At 36.4% G+C, this 19,166-nt stretch overlaps 1 protein-coding gene across 15 annotated transcripts in view; it reads left to right on the plus strand.

Annotated features, from left to right (window-relative positions):
- Nucleotides 1–19,166, plus strand: part of LOC127956348 (membrane-associated guanylate kinase, WW and PDZ domain-containing protein 2) — a 185,026-nt gene that overhangs the window by 145,620 nt on the left and 20,240 nt on the right. For 14 of the 15 annotated variants that reach the window (XM_052554195.1, XM_052554196.1, XM_052554197.1 and 11 more), the window contains 3 exons: nucleotides 1,043–1,660; nucleotides 12,761–12,792; nucleotides 16,894–17,062. In XM_052554195.1, coding sequence (XP_052410155.1) covers nucleotides 1,043–1,660; nucleotides 12,761–12,792; nucleotides 16,894–17,062 — 819 coding nt within the window. The remainder of the gene's footprint in view (nucleotides 1–1,042; nucleotides 1,661–12,760; nucleotides 12,793–16,893; nucleotides 17,063–19,166) is intronic. The other variant, XM_052554194.1, reaches the window with a different exon arrangement.

Below are 19,166 nucleotides of genomic sequence, written 5' to 3' on the forward strand. Positions count from 1 at the left end.
TTATGATAAATACTTTACAAGCATTGCAGTTAATTGCTGTTTCCATGGTCAAAATGCGAGTTTAATTTTAGCATGACTTATCACTCTCATAAGCACAACAATACACAGCATAATAATGGAGCACATCATCAAAACATTAATTTTAATATTAGCGTGTTGCTAAGCTTATGGCTCCACATTCTCATTTGCACAAAAATACACAACTGTCACAACTAATGAAGCCGATAGTCAAACTTGATATTTTTACATTAGCATATTGCTAAGCTAATGTATTAGCACCCTCGCAAGCACAATAACACATAGCACACACAAATAAATTGTCAAAGATATTAGCATGTTGCTAAAGCTAATGGCTCCACATTCTTATTGGCACAACAATTCATTCATTCAGTTCATTGTGGTAAATGTTTAGTAACCATGGTTCTTTGGCATATTGATTATCATTTGTATAACTAGAATTTTACTACAAATACCATGGTTAAACTATGGTTAGTGTAGAAAAATCAGACTGAATAAGCTCTTTTGCACTACCATCATTATATCTGCACTGTTTGCCTCACTGGCTTGCACTCTATCTGCCATGTGCCTTGTTCTGCTTTACTTATCTTTCTTTTTACATGACCTATTTGTATATTTGTATTGATGTTCTTTATATTTTATTATCTGTATTTAATGGTGTACTGTTAGTGTTATCTGTATGCACCAAGGGTCTGAGAGTAACGCAATTTTCAATTCTCTGTATGTATGTACTGTACATGTGGAAGAATAGACAATAAAGCAGACTTGACTTGACTTGAAAAACCATGGTTAATTTGTGGTTGCCATGGTTTAACTATAGTAACCATGGTTTTATCTGTATCTATATTTATATTTGCTCATTGCAATGCTTTCTAGGAATGTGGGATCTTGTAAAGAAGTATAATTATGCTTAAGGTTATTATGCCTACCTTTTGAATCAGCCTGGTCTTGTGATCCATATACATACCTACCCAAGTTTACATATGCTAATATATATTTTATTTGTGTGTAATTTGTTATCCAGGAGACGTGATTGTCTACATTAATGGTGTCTGCGTCCTGGGCACCACCCACGCTGACGTTGTGAAGCTTTTCCAGTCGGTGCCGATCGGACAAAGTGTAACCCTCGTCCTTTGCAGGGGTTACCCTCTTCCGTACGACCCGGAGGACGCAGCCAGCACTTTGCTGTCCCCCCTCGGCCTAATTGATCGCCCTCTGCTGGTCAACGGACGGAATAGCTACGACAGCTACATGGAGTACATCTCCCGCACTGCTCGCTTCATCGACCCAATGCAAGCGGGATTGGCACAGCCCCATCCTGGAGACACCCACCTGGACGCAGGACCGCTGGAGGACAGCGTCTCAATGGCGTCTTCAGGAGCGGCCGGAGGAGAGCTGTTAACGGTTACCATGGTGAAAGGGGCGGATGGGTTCGGATTCACCATAGCAGACTGTAATGGAGGACAGCGGGTGAAGCAGATTCTGGAGGCACAAGGATGCCCGGGGCTGTGCGAGGGCGATCTGATTGTGGAAATTAACCAGCAATCCGCGCTAATGCTGTCACACACACAGGTGGTGGAGCTGCTAAAAGAGTGTCCTGTTGGGGCGGAGGCCACGCTGGTTGTGCAGAGAGGAGGGACGGGTAAGGAGGCTTTTAAATGTTTTGGGGTTTTGTGTGTATTTCCACGACCTAAAATATGGAAAGGGCTCATAATTGGTTGATTAGTCCACCTTGCCCTTCTTAGCAGTTTTATAATTCACTCCTCGGCTTTCTCAAAGCGCTGAGTCACGCTGAAGAACAAGCTGTTTCTGCTTTCTACGACCTTCACTGTCCAGAAAAGCACTGTGGGTAAAAATAGTCTCTGACACATAATTACGGTAGTGTACAAACATGCATACGGACTACCTGTGTGCTCAGTATATTTATATCCTGCATTCTGTACAAGGACTGTTGCGTAACTCGCTTTCACAAACACACACACGTAAAATTCATAAACCGGCATAATTTAAAGACTCTCTGAAATAAATTTTGGAGCTGAGGCTAATTTATATGCTAGTGTAGCTAGTGCCTGTTGCTTGGCCAAATTTCGCAAACGAATTGGAATTGGAATCAGCACAGTAAGGAGTTTTGCATGAGGGCAAAAAAAGTTCACCACGCAGAATTTGCTCATGTTTATACTGGTCATGCAAATCTGCAGTGCTAAGCAACAAAAAGCTGCTTGGTGACTTAGGTGTGCTTTATGCATTACTGTGATATTGGATTTTTGGATTTCACCTACATTTATATATTAAAAATATGTCCAAACCTCAGTGAAACAGACCATGGGCTAAAAGCTACTGGCTGTTGACTCCTTGATTATGTCCTACTTCCAATCCAGGAAAGAAAACAGCAGTCATCAAGCCATTTCATTGGCTTTAAAGTTAGCTGAAATCAAAATTGTTCCCAAAACGGATGCCAAACAGCTATTTAAAGCTTCACGCGTTGCATTTCGCAGTAATACACTTTCCAGCACACAAGCGCTTCCTACACTCACGTACACCTACACTGTCTCGCATACAAACTATGGTTTGCTGGTTCAGTGTCTTGCTCTCAAGAGGCAGTAAATCAATACTGATTATTTTACAGTGCTGTTGATTATTGCTGGCGATAACTTGTTTCTCACCTGAGACTGATTTTAGATTCTCCCCAATTAATCAAGCAGTCGACTTTATTCAGATTTCTTCAGGTATTCAATAAAAAAGCCAGCTCTGCAGTCATTTTCAATACATCACTGATTCTTGAGACCTTGGACAAGACTAATTTATCTGCTATTAGTTTTGAAAATAGTGATATTTTGACAATTTACATGATTACTAGAATGTTCTTTTATTTGTTCATTTATTTTATTTTAATAATATAATTTAATTTAAAAAAATGTATTCACTTCCCCTAAAGTCAACTCAGATCATAACTCAATACTACAGTATATACTGTAGTATTTTTTGTATAATAAACATTACTGTGTGTCCTGACATAAGATTAATTTTAGAAATTGTCCCTACTTTTGTGAGACTGACATATATGATTATTTTTATTAAATCCGGCAGTATCAAAGTCACCCGTCACCCTAAAGTCTTATTTTGATATTTATTTTGAAATAAACAAGGTCATACAGTTGCTGATGGGTTTTATAGTTTCTTTTTATCATTTTAGATATAACTTTCTTTTTGTTTCTTTCAGCTAAGCTGAAAATGTGCTCAAAACCATTCGGTGGTATTCATGTATTTATTCACTGAAGTGAATTCTAGATTCGTCTGTATTCATTAAGTATTTGAAATATTAATGTAATATCTCACAGCAATATGTGTTGACGGGTGAAAAAAAAAAGACATTTGTGAGAAAATGTAAGAAAATGGATGCTGAAATCAATCAATTTAATTCTATGACACATCATTTTTTAGTATAGCCTGTTTGTCTGTTTTAGTGCTCAAGAATCGGATGCATGCATACAGCCTGTCCAGCATGTCAGAGCCCAGAAAGCATATAATTTGATCTCTAATTGCTGCTGGAAGCACTCAGTAGTTTTTTCAGGCCTGGGGTTTTAGGCCTAGATTAATTGTGAGTCATTCATAGGAAATGAAAAGGCGGTAAAAGCCGATCCACGTGCACCTGTCTATACGGGAGAAAAGCAGCTCATTCGAAACATTTTAGTATTGAATACAAGAAAAGCCCTTCAATGGCTTTAGCTCTAACTGACACCTTGACTGAGAACATATAAGCCTTTTTTAAAAGCAGCTTGAGCCAGTGTGATTTATGACCCGTAGCAATCAGAGTGTCTGATATAACCCAGAGAGAAAGGGAGAAGGAAAGTGAGAGAACATATAGATTAAAGATTCAGGACAGAGAGGGAAAGTATAGAGACCTTAATCATCAAAGCAGTTAAATGATATTACACTGTCCGAAATGCATGCATTTTTTTAAACATGTATTAATCTGTTATTATCATTAATTAAAGGAAATGCAGCAAATGATACCATAATATTTAAACATTATATTCATGTTACAGTAATGAGAATGAGACGCTGTATTTTGCAACTTGAAGGTTTAGACTGTCTGTTTACTGTAATTAGAACTGGAGAAATAAAACGAGTTCGATTTTCAATATAATGGTATAATTCATCCCTTAGGGGTAATCGCAAGGAATTGGAAAAGATAAGGTGAAGAAGAGAAAGATCTAGAGAAGTATTTTGAGAGCTTATGTGAAGTATGTCTCTTCTCTGTGTCAGTGCAGGACAAAGGTTAACGAGAGAGACATTAAATCCTCGTTAAGCCCCAGTGATCAGTATGGTGGATTACAGCCTCTATGCACTTCACATACAGTGTGTGTCACAATTGCACTCCAAAGCGCACACATGCGTAATTATGTTAGGAGCATTTCTAGTATTGGGCTTATTATACTGAATCCAAAAGGTATGGGGACACTTCATTAACATTTAAAAACGTGTAAATGTATTTGCATTATATAACAAATTACCAAAAAAACAAAGAAATAAAAAGAATGTAGTCAGGGATGATCTGTTTTTCATGCCTCTGATGTTGATGTGGTATGATTTGTGCCTCACCAAAGTGAAGTGTAATGAAACGAAGTCCTGTTAAATGGCCATGGGTGTTTGCAAGGCCACTGACCCACAACCAGGGCGCATGTTTTGTTTCATGTCCATGTGGGTAGACACATTTCTGTGCTACCAACAGAGGCAACGTGCTTGAAGGTCATTATGGTCACTTGAATATGAATTTGGCCTTGTGTCCCGTCAGCAATCTGTCCCATTCTTATCCGTTATATTCAGACAGACTGCACAGTGAGCCCTGAAACACTAAACAGCCTGTAGCATCCCGCTACCACTCGAGTTTAACATCCTTCTGTTCAAACATGCCGTGAATGACATAAGGAGGACAGAAGATGGTTTGCACAAACCAACAGTTTCTGTCAAGCCAAGTCGCAGGGTCAGTTTTATTCAATGCTGCTCCCATCTGTATTTATCTGCACCTCTTCCTTTCTTCAGTCATTTTGATGCAGTATATGCCAAGACTTCTGAAGCCATACAACTTTTTTTATGTCAGTATTCACTAGACATCATAAAATCAGAGTTTGTGAGTAAAGATCTTTTCAGTGAATGGTTTTATCCCATTCATTCAAAATTATTAATTGACAAACTGATCCAAGACTGAACTCTAGTTCATGATTATGTCGCAAATTTACAGTTTGTTGTTTTCAGTTTACTTGATACATTTGTTAAGATAAAATCAGAGGTTTTGGGTCGGGATTTTAAGGTTGCTGAGGGTGAAGATCCATGTTAGATGATGGGGTGGTAGTTTGGGCTTTTGAATTATGGTTAGAAAATAGGGGTTAGGTCTGGATTTTAGGGTTTGTGGTTAGGATCAGTAAAAGGTGCAGAAAGTTCATGATGGATTTGATTTGGGGTTTGGAGTTTGGAGTTCTAGGATAGGACTGGGATCTAGGTTAGACGAAGGAAGGGATGCGAGTAAAGGGTTTGGGATCAGGGTTAGAAATAGATTTAGTATTTAGAGGCTGGGTTCAGTGAAAGGGTCAGGGAGTCCATGGTGGTTTTAGGTTGGGGTTTGGGATAGAAGTTGGAACTGAGAGGAGGAGAAGCAATGAGTTTTAGGTAAGGGTTAGAAAATAGGGGTTGGATTTTGAATTTAGTTGTTTGGGTCAAGGTTCAGTAATAGGATCATTTAGGTTGCAGTTTGGAGTAGGAGTTGATGCTGAGTTATGATCCAGGTTAGATGAGGTCGTTGGACTAATGAGTTTGGGATAAGGCTAGAAATAGGCGTTTGATTTAAAATTTTGGTGCTGAGGTCCGGTTAAGGTTCAGTGAATGAATCATGAAGCACACAATGGATGTGAAGAATTTGAAAAACATGTTCATCTATCCATTCATTCTCTAGATCACATGTCTTATGTGGGGTCGCAGGGATGCTTGAGCCTGTCCCAGCGTCTCGGCTATAGTCAGGAAAACACTCTGGATGGATGAATGCTAATGTCCTACTTGGCTAAAATGTTATACCATGTGTGAAATGAGCTATACCAAGATATACATGCAGTTTACAAATTAACAACTAGGCTTTCTTGGTTTTATATCTGATCCAGTCAGTGACATGAGGTGTAGCTCACTCACACAGAGAGATGTCTAATGCCAATGCTAAAAGGCTTTTCTACGAATCCAATCAGTGGAACAGTCCAGGAGCATTTAGAGCGCCTATTATATGCCCTAATAAAACTGTCAGTGCTCCAGTGAAATGATGTGCCACTTCTTAATGTGCCGCAATTTGGCCCCTCTGTCTCACCACTGGACACTGGCCATCCTTTCTAATTACACTAGTGCAAATGTGAGAGTCTCTTGTGAACAGTTTGGTTCACCCTCTCTGTCTCTCGTTTTATTACACCCTTTTTCTGTACCCCAGCTGATCGATTGTCATCTTTGCTTTCCTTCTACCTCTGGTGTGGGAGTCTAAAGCTAAATCTCAAGACTTGTCCATGGTGTAACACTGGGTTGATTGTTTGTAAATGTCTCATTCATAATGTCCAGATGGTGATGGGGTTTTACTGCCAGATCTCTTTGTCTCCGCAATAATTTCACTGCCCCACATGTCTAGCACTCTTCACTTGTGAAAATGCCCTTGGCTGCTGATTTAAGTGCATTTTGGCACGTTCCCCTGGAATGGTTATCCGTTGGATCTGTCTTTGAAAAGCTGCTGCAGGATCAGCGTCTTTTACCAGAATCCATTGATTACCAAACACTTTTCCAGAGCGCCATCTGCCGTTCCCATGATTGGCTTATTTAGTGAAGATCTTATTGTTATTAGATAATTGTTGCACTGAAATATCCCTTGGAACGTCACTATGACAGCTTCGGTATGAAACACAGCTCAACAGAATATTGGTTATGATGCCCAGAAGCAAGATAAAGTCTTCTAGAAGAACATGATTACTTCATCTCTGAAATTATAGATGCCAAATTAATTGAAGACTCTGTAAAATTGAAGTTTTGTGGCTTTCCTTGTGATAATCAGGCCCATGTGGAATCTGAAAACACAGAATTCTGCAAAAATCCTAACCTTACCCCATGTAGTTACCTTATGTAACCAGAACGTTCTTAGGTTGCTACAGTGTAAGTACTTGTAAGTAAACATACTGTGAAATAAAGCCAAAATCTGTTCCCAACAATTGTTTATATCATCCCATTTCATTTTTGTTTGTTTTTCATAATACTTTTAGAAAACATCGTAATATCGTACTTTTATTTAGAGGCAAAAATTTTAAAACGCAGCTTATATTCACTTTTAATTAAGTAATTAATAAAAGGTTTTAGTGTCTTTTGCTAATGGCGACTAGGTTTTAAAGCTGAAGTGTTTAGTTTATCAGACTGGTTTCTCCTAGATTCCCATTGGTTTTGCTAGTCAGGATGCTCAGAAATCAACATTCAAAAAGCTCTGCTTATTAAGCTGGGATAGAAGAAATGATTTAAATGTTGAAAGAAAGAAAAAACTATTCACTTAAGCTCTAAATTATTGTCAGGATTTTTGGTACCCTTAGACAACATTTATATATTTGAGTAATTTAAACGGATACACAATGTGGTGGATATCATTCGGTCTTGTGCTTCCTGTCTCACTGTTGTCATGGCCACCAGTTTAAGCATCTGCTATTTTGGTTGTACTGTAGCTAGTGTTTAGAGGAAATGTTCTGTCTAGCTTGCTGTGCGTGTATGTGAGGGCACTGTTTAAATGACTTTTCAAAGCTTGCATTAATATCTCATTTGGTGTGATCAATCCAGCTTATCAGTTATCCTCTTTAATAAGAGCTCTGTCCGTCCGTCCTAAAGTGTGTGTGTGTGTGTAACAAAAGCAGATGACTCTTAGCTGGTTGAGAAAAACAAACGCCTCTCAGTGTCTCATCAAAGAGCTAATTAGCTCCGGCTCTACTGATATTCTCATTAGCTTATTTATACCCATTAACTCAGATATAGGCATGGGACCATTAGCTTACCAGACACATGCTTCAAAATTTCAAAAGCAGCTCATGGGGAATTGACAATGGATGTGAATGCACGCACACACACAAACACACCCACAAACACATACACAAGACAACTGAAATAACAGTAATATGTCAAAAACAGTTACTAGCTTCTCAGTAAGGGTAAATGTTCATACCATATTTACATCACTCCACCAAAAAAGCTGTGTAATGTAATCTGAGAGGTCATATCTCATCAGCCGGGTCGTTCACATAGGTTAAAGGTTGAATTAGGCCTCTAAAGGACCCATATTCACCACATTTATATATTAATAGTATGTATACTTATATTTTATATTTCTGTTGTTTTACATCTAAATATAAGTTATTCAATATCCAGCATTGCTGTTGAATATATGCAACAATCAGTACATGCCATTCGGTACATATTGAACATATTCTACTGGCAGCTTCATACCTCGATGTACTCAGCAGTGAGACTGTTGCCTGCTGGGTCTGTGTGTATATTATGGATAAATGAAGATTAATGCCCCCCATCTGATCTCGGTGCTGCTTAAATCGTGTTTAGTTAATGAAATGCACCTCAGTCATAAAGAGAGCACTAGATGGTAAGCAAGCCGCTGATTTGTGGCAAAGTGGACATTATTTGTCCTGACTGTCCACAGCTTGTTTTAATCAGCATGCAGTAGAGGCCACATATGAGAGGCTGGAAGGATAGAAAGAGATGACAAAATGACAATAGTACAAGAAAATCAATATAATATATATTTATAAATCAATAGATGGATGGATTGATCTTCCAGACTCATCATCCTCCAGACATGTGATCACCAATTAGTGAATAGCAAATTTGGCAGAAGTAGGCAGCTCTTTCATAATTGCCAGATGGCAGGATGTACTCTGGGACACATTTACTGATAGAAGCCTGTCTGGATTACGTTTTCTCCTATTCTCACCTGCATCATACAAATTCACGGCATTTGATGAATGTTGTTAGCCTAATCTGCTTAATATGCATCATGTTTATCAGCTCAGGTTCAAATTGGGCGAGATATTTACCAACTGCATTTATGAGCAGATTAAGACTTGTGATGTGAACTACTTTACATTAGGAATCGAAATTTGAGCATTGATATCCACTGACCTTTTCTGTTTGCTGTGTTCGTTTATTGTGATTTTATAGCTATCGACCACTGTGCACCAAGAGCTCCTGTTTTTTTAGCAAAGCACTACTTTGAGCAAATATTTTCTTTTTTTGCGAAATATGTTTTGCATTTGAAGACCGTTTGATTTTCATCCATTTGATGAGGCTCGATATGACTTGTATCTGTGCTCTCCAGAGCACTCTTCCATTCATTTCTCTATCCATACAAATGAAGCGCAATCAAGCCACTTTTCCTCCCTCTCAGCTAGTGTCACTGATTTCTTGCTCAGCCTTGCTCACTGAAGCAGCCCAGTTGTGGCCTGTTGGACTCTCTGCTCCTTATTTGATGACTCATGCCCAGTCGCTGCACTTCTCTTTTTTAATCAGCTGGTTGCCATTATGCTTGTGTTGTAAAAGAAGCAGAGTGTGATTATTAATTTTAATTAGAATTTAGTGTGCATTAAAATACTTATTTGTATGAGGCAACTACATGTCAGATTCTTTATGTTACCTACACATCCTAAAAGCTGAGGACTATTTCTGTTTTATACATCAGAAACTCAAAAAGGTCACCTTCACATTATAAACACCAGTTTCCAGCCTGGTCTTATTGTTTATACAGTATGTAGGTACTTGTACGAAACAATTACATGTACAAAAAAATTTTTTTTTGTATGCTTGGGCATGCTGATGTGTATGGAAGGCTGTTTCCACCACTGACTGAATAAAAAAAAACGTTGACTTTTTTTATCTCACAATTCTGACTTTTTTTTCTTAGATTTACTTGATATAAACTCACAATTCTGAGAAATTAAGTCAGAATTATGTTCTACAAACTCTCTATTGCGAGTGAAGTCATAATTGTGAGAGATAAACTCGCAATTTTGAGAAAATATCTATCTTTTTTTCTCCTCAGAACTGGACTTTAGAAATCGCAATTGTGAGTTTATATATCACAATTTTGAGGAAGGAAAAAAGTCAGAATTGGGACTATTTATCCCTTTTTTTACTTTGTATTCAGTGGCGGAAACATGTTTCCATATATGTGTGCAATGTGGACACACTGGCAATAACAAAAATGAAAATATATGTAATCCACAAATCCTTTATATGATGAATATTTATAGTTTAGATTCCTTAAGTTTAATCCTGAAACTAAACTAGACCACTTTTCAACAAATTGTTACGATGTTTTTGAGTCATTATTTTTTCTGCTACCTCTAAACCTCTTGGTACTAAGGATGGAAATGATGACGATTGAATAATGGACAATCAAACAGATTCGGAAGATTTGGATAACAGTGCAAAAATAAAATAGATCATATGGATAGATACTGTAAGTCATTTTATGGTGCATTTGTGGTATTTTTTTGCTTTCTTTTTAGTCATGGCATATACAGAAGATGTGTTAAATGAAACTGCTAAATGATAAGTAATGAAAAATGTCATTCATTTTAAAGTTTCAAGTTATTCTTGTTCAAAATAAATGTAATTTTTCAGAAGTCAGAATCAAATGTTTAATTGTGTTTTAAATACAAATACATAAATCCAAATGATCATAAATAGAATCAACCAATTAATTCCATTAATTAAATATTCATAGATTATTCATAGAGAGGGTTCTTAAAAATGTATGTCTGCGAAGTTGTTCATATACATTTTAGATTATGTGAATAATGTATGTTTTAGTGTCTAGGCAAACATAAGTAAAGTGCACATTATACATACGCGAATACTCTTGAGATCACATTGAATTATTAACTTCGATTACAATTTAGTGTACATTTAAAAGACTTATTTTATGTGAAGGAGCATGTCGGCTACACATCCAAAAAGAGCGGAGGATTATTTCTGAATTATTTTCCTGATATTTTATACATCAGACGTTATAGTGACTAAAAGGTCAGTTTAACATTTTGTTTGTGATTTAACATTTTAATCACAATCAACCTAGAGCCTTAAAGGAAAATATTAGTTTATAATAACATCAGTAGCTTTTTAATCTCAATATAGCAACTCTGGAACCCTATATAGTGAAAATGTTTCACATGACTGCTTCATCACAAGCTCGCTGACAGTCTGTATGCAAAGTTCTGAATTTTTATAAATTACGCCGCATTCATGTGCACAATAAATATTTCTGTAATTGCTTTTATATGGTGATGGTCTAAGATGGCTTTTAATGGCCAATCTCGAAGAACAGGGAGACCAATACAAAGCCATATAACTCCCATAACTCACCATTATTAAAATGAAATAATTTTTATTAAAAATGCATTTTTTTAAAAGATGAATCAATTTCACAGCAGCCGTATATTCTTAATTGTTTATTGGATTAACTGTGCAGCTCTAGTATGTTTGTGCACTTTGTCTCTCTCTCTCACTAATTCCAAACAGGTCATTTGCATCGCCTTGTTCATTCCTGAAGGTCATCAGCGGGAAGACATGAAAGACAGTGAGGGAGAAGTTGAATGCAAGATGCTGGACGGTTTATTCGTGTGTTTGTTTTCTGCATTTCAAGGCCGAATTAGGAGGAGTTTAGAGAGAAAATATGCATGAATTTGCCGTTTGATGTCGGCGAGTATTGTTTAGCTCTTGATAACAGAAGAGGTGCTCTACACTGCAACTACTTCCTGTTTGTTATGATTAGAGTTCAGAAGCCTCATGGTCTTTCGCCTCATCTCAGCCAATGTTTTCCCTCCGGGGGGGAAATGAGCATTTGATGTGATGTGAAGTTGCTGCTCGGTGCATTTTAAGCATCTTTCTGTCACTGGATTTGGGCGTCCTTTCATTGAATGCAACGGGAGATTTGTATTTTTTGTCATCAAAGAGGATCAACAAACACGGTCCACAGGGTCAAACTTGTATATTTTACATTCAAATCTCTCTTTCTCTCAACAGATGCATGAAATATTCAAATAATAACCACTTGTCCTCAAAAGAGAGGAGCAAATGTTCTGAACGGAGTAGATATTTGAATAGCTGCTGTTTGAATTGTATCTTCGGATTTTAAACACTGTTCAATTTATATTTGCACACTAATCCAGTTACAGTTATTTGAAGCACTTTAAAGATTACTTGTTGTTTAAAAATACTTAGGATTATTCAGATGCTTAACACAGCACCACATCAATTTCAGCAAATTGTTTTTTTTTTTTTACTGAAACCAATATACAATGAGACGGTCTTAAATAAAAGGCGTTTAGATATTACATAATTAATCTGCACTATTTCTTGGTCATCAATCAAATAGGCCAGTCTTAACTTCTTTGGATAAAAGTTGTTACTTCCCTCTTTCTCTCAAAAAGTAAAACTTTGTATTAAGCTAGAATATTACAAAATGCAAGTGATCTCTGAAATGCCTTTCAGACTCCATTTAAATATAATAATAATAATAAATACTAGCTAAAATAAATGAAATTGGCTCAGAATGTACCTCAAGAATGAACAGCTGTGTAGTTTCCAAAATACATTTCTGTTTTGATTTGCTTAAAATTCCCACTTCAAATCTAATACTAAAGATCCAGCATGCTAAAGGTTTTGTTCTCCATTGCAGGTCACTTTTCACCTTGGAAGACCTCTAAACAGGTAAAACGTACCGTATTCCAGCCCTCTGGATTTAATTAATAAACTAACATCAACTGTGTACTCTCAGTATTGAGTGATTAGGTCTTATTATATATTATACAGCATATCTATTATTAACCATCACTGTTGGGCTTCAACGCATAATAAATGGCTTTATTGTATTGTTATAACATATTACCACGAACTGCATTGTACTAAGCTACTGCTTGTGTGTCTTTTAATGGACAAGAAGAATGACTAATTTGCTTTACAGATATACCACTACAACACTAGCGGCAGCTATATTTATCATATTTGAAAATAAATCAACCAATTTTAGTAGAGCAAATAATATTTTCTAGTTAAAAGCATAATTTGTTCTTTTAAAATCTTTTTTTTTTTTTTTTTTACAACTGGAAAGATTATGGAAATTCATTTGTTGAAAGCTATGGGGACCTAGTTGAAGTAAACACTTAGTACAGCTGAGAACAAATCACTGCACCTTCACTATGTTTTCCCACTAACCAGTGCACTGTGTAATGTGGCACGCAAAACCTTCACCCTCAGCAGTCTGTCTCTGCAGTGTCCTTTGATTCTGATCCAATATTGCCAGCTGTCTTGTCTGCTTGACTAAATCTTCAAAAAAGTCTTCCTCAGACTCTGAACTGTCCCATGTGTAATGCATATTTACACACAGGATGGTAAATGTAAATGTATATGATAAGGTATATTATCGCATTTATATATGCAATTAAATTCAATGATTTTATAGAGAAAATTATATTTTTATGTTAAACATATCCATTTTTGTGAACAGTAGTTATGCTCAGGTTGTCTAGAAATGTACAATTGTAACTCGCTACATAAATATTTAAGTGGTAGAGCATTGTGTTAGCAACTCAAGGTTGTGGGTTCGATTCACAGGGAACACATGTTAGGTAAAAATTGTTAGCCTGAATGCATTTTAAGTCACTTTGGATAAAAGATCATGTTCCATGAAGATATTTAGTAAATTTCCTACTGTAAATATATCAAAACGTAATTTTTGATCACCGTATTTTTCGGTCTATAAGTCGCACCTAAGTATAAGTCGTATCAGTACAAAAATACGTCATGGCAAGGAAAAAAACATATATAAGTTGCACTGGACTATAAGTTGCATTTATTTGGAACCAAGAACCCAGAGAAAACATTACCATCTACAGCCGCGAGAGGGTGCTCTATGCTGCTCAGTGTAGACTACAGGAGCGAAAAACTACGAAAGAAGTGCGTCTTATAGTCCAGAAAATACGGTTGTAATATCCATTGCTAAGGACTTTATTGGACAAATTTAAAGATGATTTTCTCAACATTTTGATTTTTGTGCACCCTCAAATTCTAGATTTTCAAATAGTTGTATCTCGACCAAATATTGACCTATCCTAACAGCTTATTTATTCGGCTTTCATATGATGTATAAATCAGTTTTTAAAAAAATGACACTTAAGACTGGTTTTGTGGTACAGGGTCACATATATCTGCTTGTATGTATGTATATATATATATATATATATATATATATATATATATATATATATATATATATATATATATATATATATATATATATATATATATATATACACATAGATATAGACACACACACATGTACACAGTGCATCAGTACATGCCAACCCACGCATTTATTTATTTTTGGTTTGAGATCTCTGTCCTGTCTCTTTCCATATAGCAAAGGCTTGACTGGTCATAAATCGACTGATTTTTCTTCACTCTACAGAGAGTCTTTCGCACTGCCTCGAGCTGCAGGCCACTGTACTGTCATTCTTCAACACATATCCTTGTATCTATCTCTATAGGGAACAGAACTGGGACAGAGTGAAAGTCTCATTACCCCAGTACAGTAGAGCTGCTTGGATTTTATCATCTCTCTCTCTCTCTTACGCTGGGGTTTAATTAGATATCATTTGCTTTAAGAAAATCTCCACAGCTAGAAAGAGTTTCATGACTGGAAAATGTTAAAGTGGTCCATCTTTTTCTGCAATTATCCATGTGCAAAGAATATTAGCCTTTACTCAATGTCACTGTTATGTGGTCAGAGCACTAAATCATTAAATCGATAGAAATTATGAATCACCACATGCTAACTGTTCAGCTTCTGCTGAAACTTGGCCAGTGAATTAAAATGGTCACAATATTAGTTTCTTCTTAATAAAATAAAATGAAATGTATTATAAATATCTGATATATCACCCAAAATAAAAGCTTTTCTGTACCAAAATGTATTTCTCAACTTAATCTCTAGACTCAAAAGAATCAAGGTTAAGCTAGAGTACTGCACGGTGATTAAACTGAAATTTGAAACCTGTTCAGACATGCAAAGTCTCAGTATTGTGCATACAACTCATATCCATTTAGTTTGACTGGTATTGGATATCTGATCTTTACAAATCCATATAAACCACATTCTTATGCAGATCTGTGTCCAAATAACCTGATTCTTTTGCTTACTTGTTATAGAAAAATGGTAAAATCGAAATGATCTGGCTTTATTTAAAAAAAAAAATGAACTCAAATACATTAATTTATATAAACAAAATTTTTCATGGGTTAAATTAGTTAAAAAAAAGCTCTTTGAATAGCTCAGTATATATAAACTACAGAGAGTCTGTTCTAAAGATTGGTTTTGAGACCAAATCACATCTGTCAGAAATCTAAACCAGATATGAATCCCTTTTTATTTCATCTCTGAGCACGTAAACTCTTATGCTCCCATTTTCACAGACTCTGACTCAAAGATATAACAAGTTAAGTGAACACATAAAACATTTATAACAAAACTGTATTTTTTATTCATCACAAACCTGAGCCCATTGCAAACCTGAAGTTATGTATACAAATACTGACTTGAACCCACCCAAAATGATTTGTCCTTTAGCAGACCTCTAGCATGAGCTTCTTTGATTGCTATAAGCAAAAACCTGTTTGCAAGAGTATGTACGTCACAGCACTTTGCTATGGCAGCAATAACATCATCTATGAGCTAATGTGAGCGTGTGCGTGAGTTTACTTGGCAGTGACACGTTTTAATCTGTTTTTTTCCCAGCCGCACACAGCAGCCCAGAGGCATTTGCCTTCATCCTCTCCAGCTCCTCCAGATTAACACTGACCTCCTTTAATAAGCCTTGGCATCTTTCTCATCCTGGCATCTTACTTTCTTTCTTTGTAGATTTTTCCACCTCTTCTTCAATTATGCCTTTTGTTTGGCATTTGCTTTCACGCTAAAGCTATTGGCACGAACCCCAATCCATTTGTTGTCCAGCGTTGTGTAGAATTTAATCACCTCGTTGTCGGTTCATAAGTTAGAATTGAACTGGCTAGGACCCGACAAGAAGATGAATTGGAGTATGAATCTGAATAAATTACTGATGCAATTTAAAGAATTGAATGACAAGCTTTCCTTTCAGTTTCTCTCCAGTCTAAATAAAGCCATAAAACACCTTTATTTTTTCAAATATATATTCTATAAAGCTACTAAAAGAATCGTTAATGAAAGCATTCAGAGGAATTGGAACTAGTACAAAAGTATAAAAGCACAAAGCGACTAGCAGAGGTAGAGGATGAAGAAAACAATCTTGGGTTCAAAGCAAACAGTCGAATCTTGCCTTAATATTAGAAAAAGTGGACTATGCCTGCTTGCTGTTCTTTGCACATTCTATTTGCATAACCTAATTTTGGGTGTCGTGCTAGAGCCTGGTGTAGTGAAGCAATTTGGGAACGTTTTGCCCACAGCTGCATTAGCATGAAAAAACACAAAGATTACATTCAGTATTGTCAGCAATAGAGAAACGCATCAAGCGTCCTTCATGAGCCCTTGATGCGCCTTATTTTGCTGAGCTAGAACTAACGTGCCATGTATTGTGTGTGTGTGTGTACGCTTCATTTAAAAACTAATTACCGCAAAAGTGAGTTCATTGTTAAAACACCATCCTATCCCACGGCCAGCGAAATTCCAAGGCGGAAGTTGCCTGGAAGAGCGCTGTTTGCTTACTCGGTTCAGCATATTAAATAAACGCAGTGCTGGCCGATGATTGGCCGCTTTACTGAATGCCGGTGTATTTGCAGGTCTTGGGACATTGGGATCCTCACAGCAGTCCCACAGCCAGTCTATCTCTCCATGCTCTCCCTCACAGCGCTCCATATCTGCACTGGCCTTCAGGTCCAGAGTTTGACCTGACCAAACCTGACCCCTATGACCTCTATGAGAAGTCCAGGGCTATCTGTGAGAATAGGCGTAAGTAACCTCTTGCTAGCAGCTAAAGCTAGCATGAATGCCTACTTCTGATCTGTGCTGTTTACCTGCTGTATTTTTCCACTCCAAAAATTTGCACATATACACACCGAACAACAAACAAATTCCCTGCAGTACATGGCAAAAGATATGTAGCAGTGTGTCCTGATGAGGCACGGCGTGCTAAAACGGATCACAATAAAAGCTATCTTTACTTTGGAAGGTGTTTGTGAGATTTAAATGAGTGACACGAAATGCTACTTGATTTGTAATTCTGCAGCATTATGTTAAGTTGCCCCGCCCACAGTGAAATCTCATTGGCCGAATTTTCCACTGCACATTACAAAAGAAGAAATCATAGCATCAAATATCGGCTTTAGAAATGGAAGTTGAATTGAATTGAGTTGTGCCAGATGTTATTGCTAATATTAATCCTGTCAGAGCTGTAGTTGAAAGTCTGTTACCAAAATTCAATAAATCTACATCTTTCCGCTTGGACCAAAAATGACTTATACTGGTGTGTTATTGACTTGAGCATGGTCTCGAGTGACCATTTCAGTTCACGTCAGCTCTCTGAGACTCAAAAAACACTGTTTTGTTGTTGTAACAATGTTATCCTCCATGCTAAGTGTTCCGAGGTTGTTGTTTCTTGTCAGTTTGGAATTGTGACACAATGAAATCTGTGGAGCTGCTCTGGGGTCCGGGAAAACTTTAGTGGTCTTAGTGACTTTGACGTTATATAACACTTTGCATTATTAATGCAGGTAATTTCTTAAATTTCGAGACTTTACCACACATACAGGCTTTCTGAACTATTTCAAGGTCCCATATTCATTGCATTTTAAGTAGAAGCGTATGTTTAATTCAGCAAATAGTTTGAAATGCATTTATTCAGACAAATGTGAATATACTTATCACTGGACCTGGAATCTACTGCATATTGAACAAAAAAAGTCTGAAATGTCAATAGAGTTAATGTTGCATTTCTAAAGGTGCTTTAAACTGATTGACAGTGATTAAATTGAGACAGTTTCTATTCATCTTCTGTCTGTTCTCCCAATATTGGTCACATCTTTGCTTCACTGTGTATTTGCATAAACTTTTTTTCTACTGTTTTAAATCAGCAAGTGTGCTCTTCCTCATTAATGCTACCTAGTCTATACATCCTCTTTAGTTTTGTATATAGTTTCTCATTAGTATTCACACCTGGCAATGACAGGTTGGCAGTGGAGATGTTGGTTAGTGTTGATGATTGTCTCATCTGAGGTGCAGTGATCCTCCATAGACATAGAGGTTTTTGCGTTTTATTATTATTATATTGCACGGACACTCTATTGTAGATACCCTGGTGATTTAATATATGTTGTCCAAACAGTCTAGTTTCTCTTTAAGGTAAGTATGCTTGCTTCTTGATGGTTGATAACATTTTGTATATTTTTCTGTGAGCCGCATCTTATTTTGAGTGAGATGTTTTGAATCTGAGGGTGTCAGGCGTGTTTGAGTATGTTCAGTCGCAACTCTGTTAATGTTTTATAGCTGTTTGCATATGCATTTGATGTTGCAAAGATGCTGTCAAAATTTGCCATTCTGACAAGTTGGAGAATAAAAACTTTTAAAATCTGATTAATGCATATATTCAAGTATTTCAGGAGCTTAGGTTTTGGCAACAAGGACACACATTCGGTCTATTTTAATGCATATTTTAGGTGATCTTTTATATGTGTTTGAATTATTTAATCTTTTATTTTATTTAAAAAAAATTTAAGGCTCTTTTTATTTCAGTATCATCATGTAAATGTGTTTTATTTTTCTAAAATCATTGCTAATTATGAAAATGTATGACATGATAAAGTTTTATTACCACATGTTTCATCACTGCAACAAAGAAAATCAACACTCCTTTGATAAATATTATATATATATATATATATATATATATATATATATATATATATATATATATATATATATATACATATATATACAGTAAAAAGGCTAAAAACAAATCTATCAGTATCAGTATTTGTCTTTGCTCTGAAATGGTTTTATATTCTACATTTCCAGTAATAGGAACTATTAGTCATTAATCTATTTAAAGCATGCTTTC

The sequence above is a fragment of the Carassius gibelio genome, chromosome B4 (assembly GCF_023724105.1).
Source record: "Carassius gibelio isolate Cgi1373 ecotype wild population from Czech Republic chromosome B4, carGib1.2-hapl.c, whole genome shotgun sequence".
Lineage (NCBI taxonomy): Eukaryota > Metazoa > Chordata > Actinopteri > Cypriniformes > Cyprinidae > Carassius > Carassius gibelio.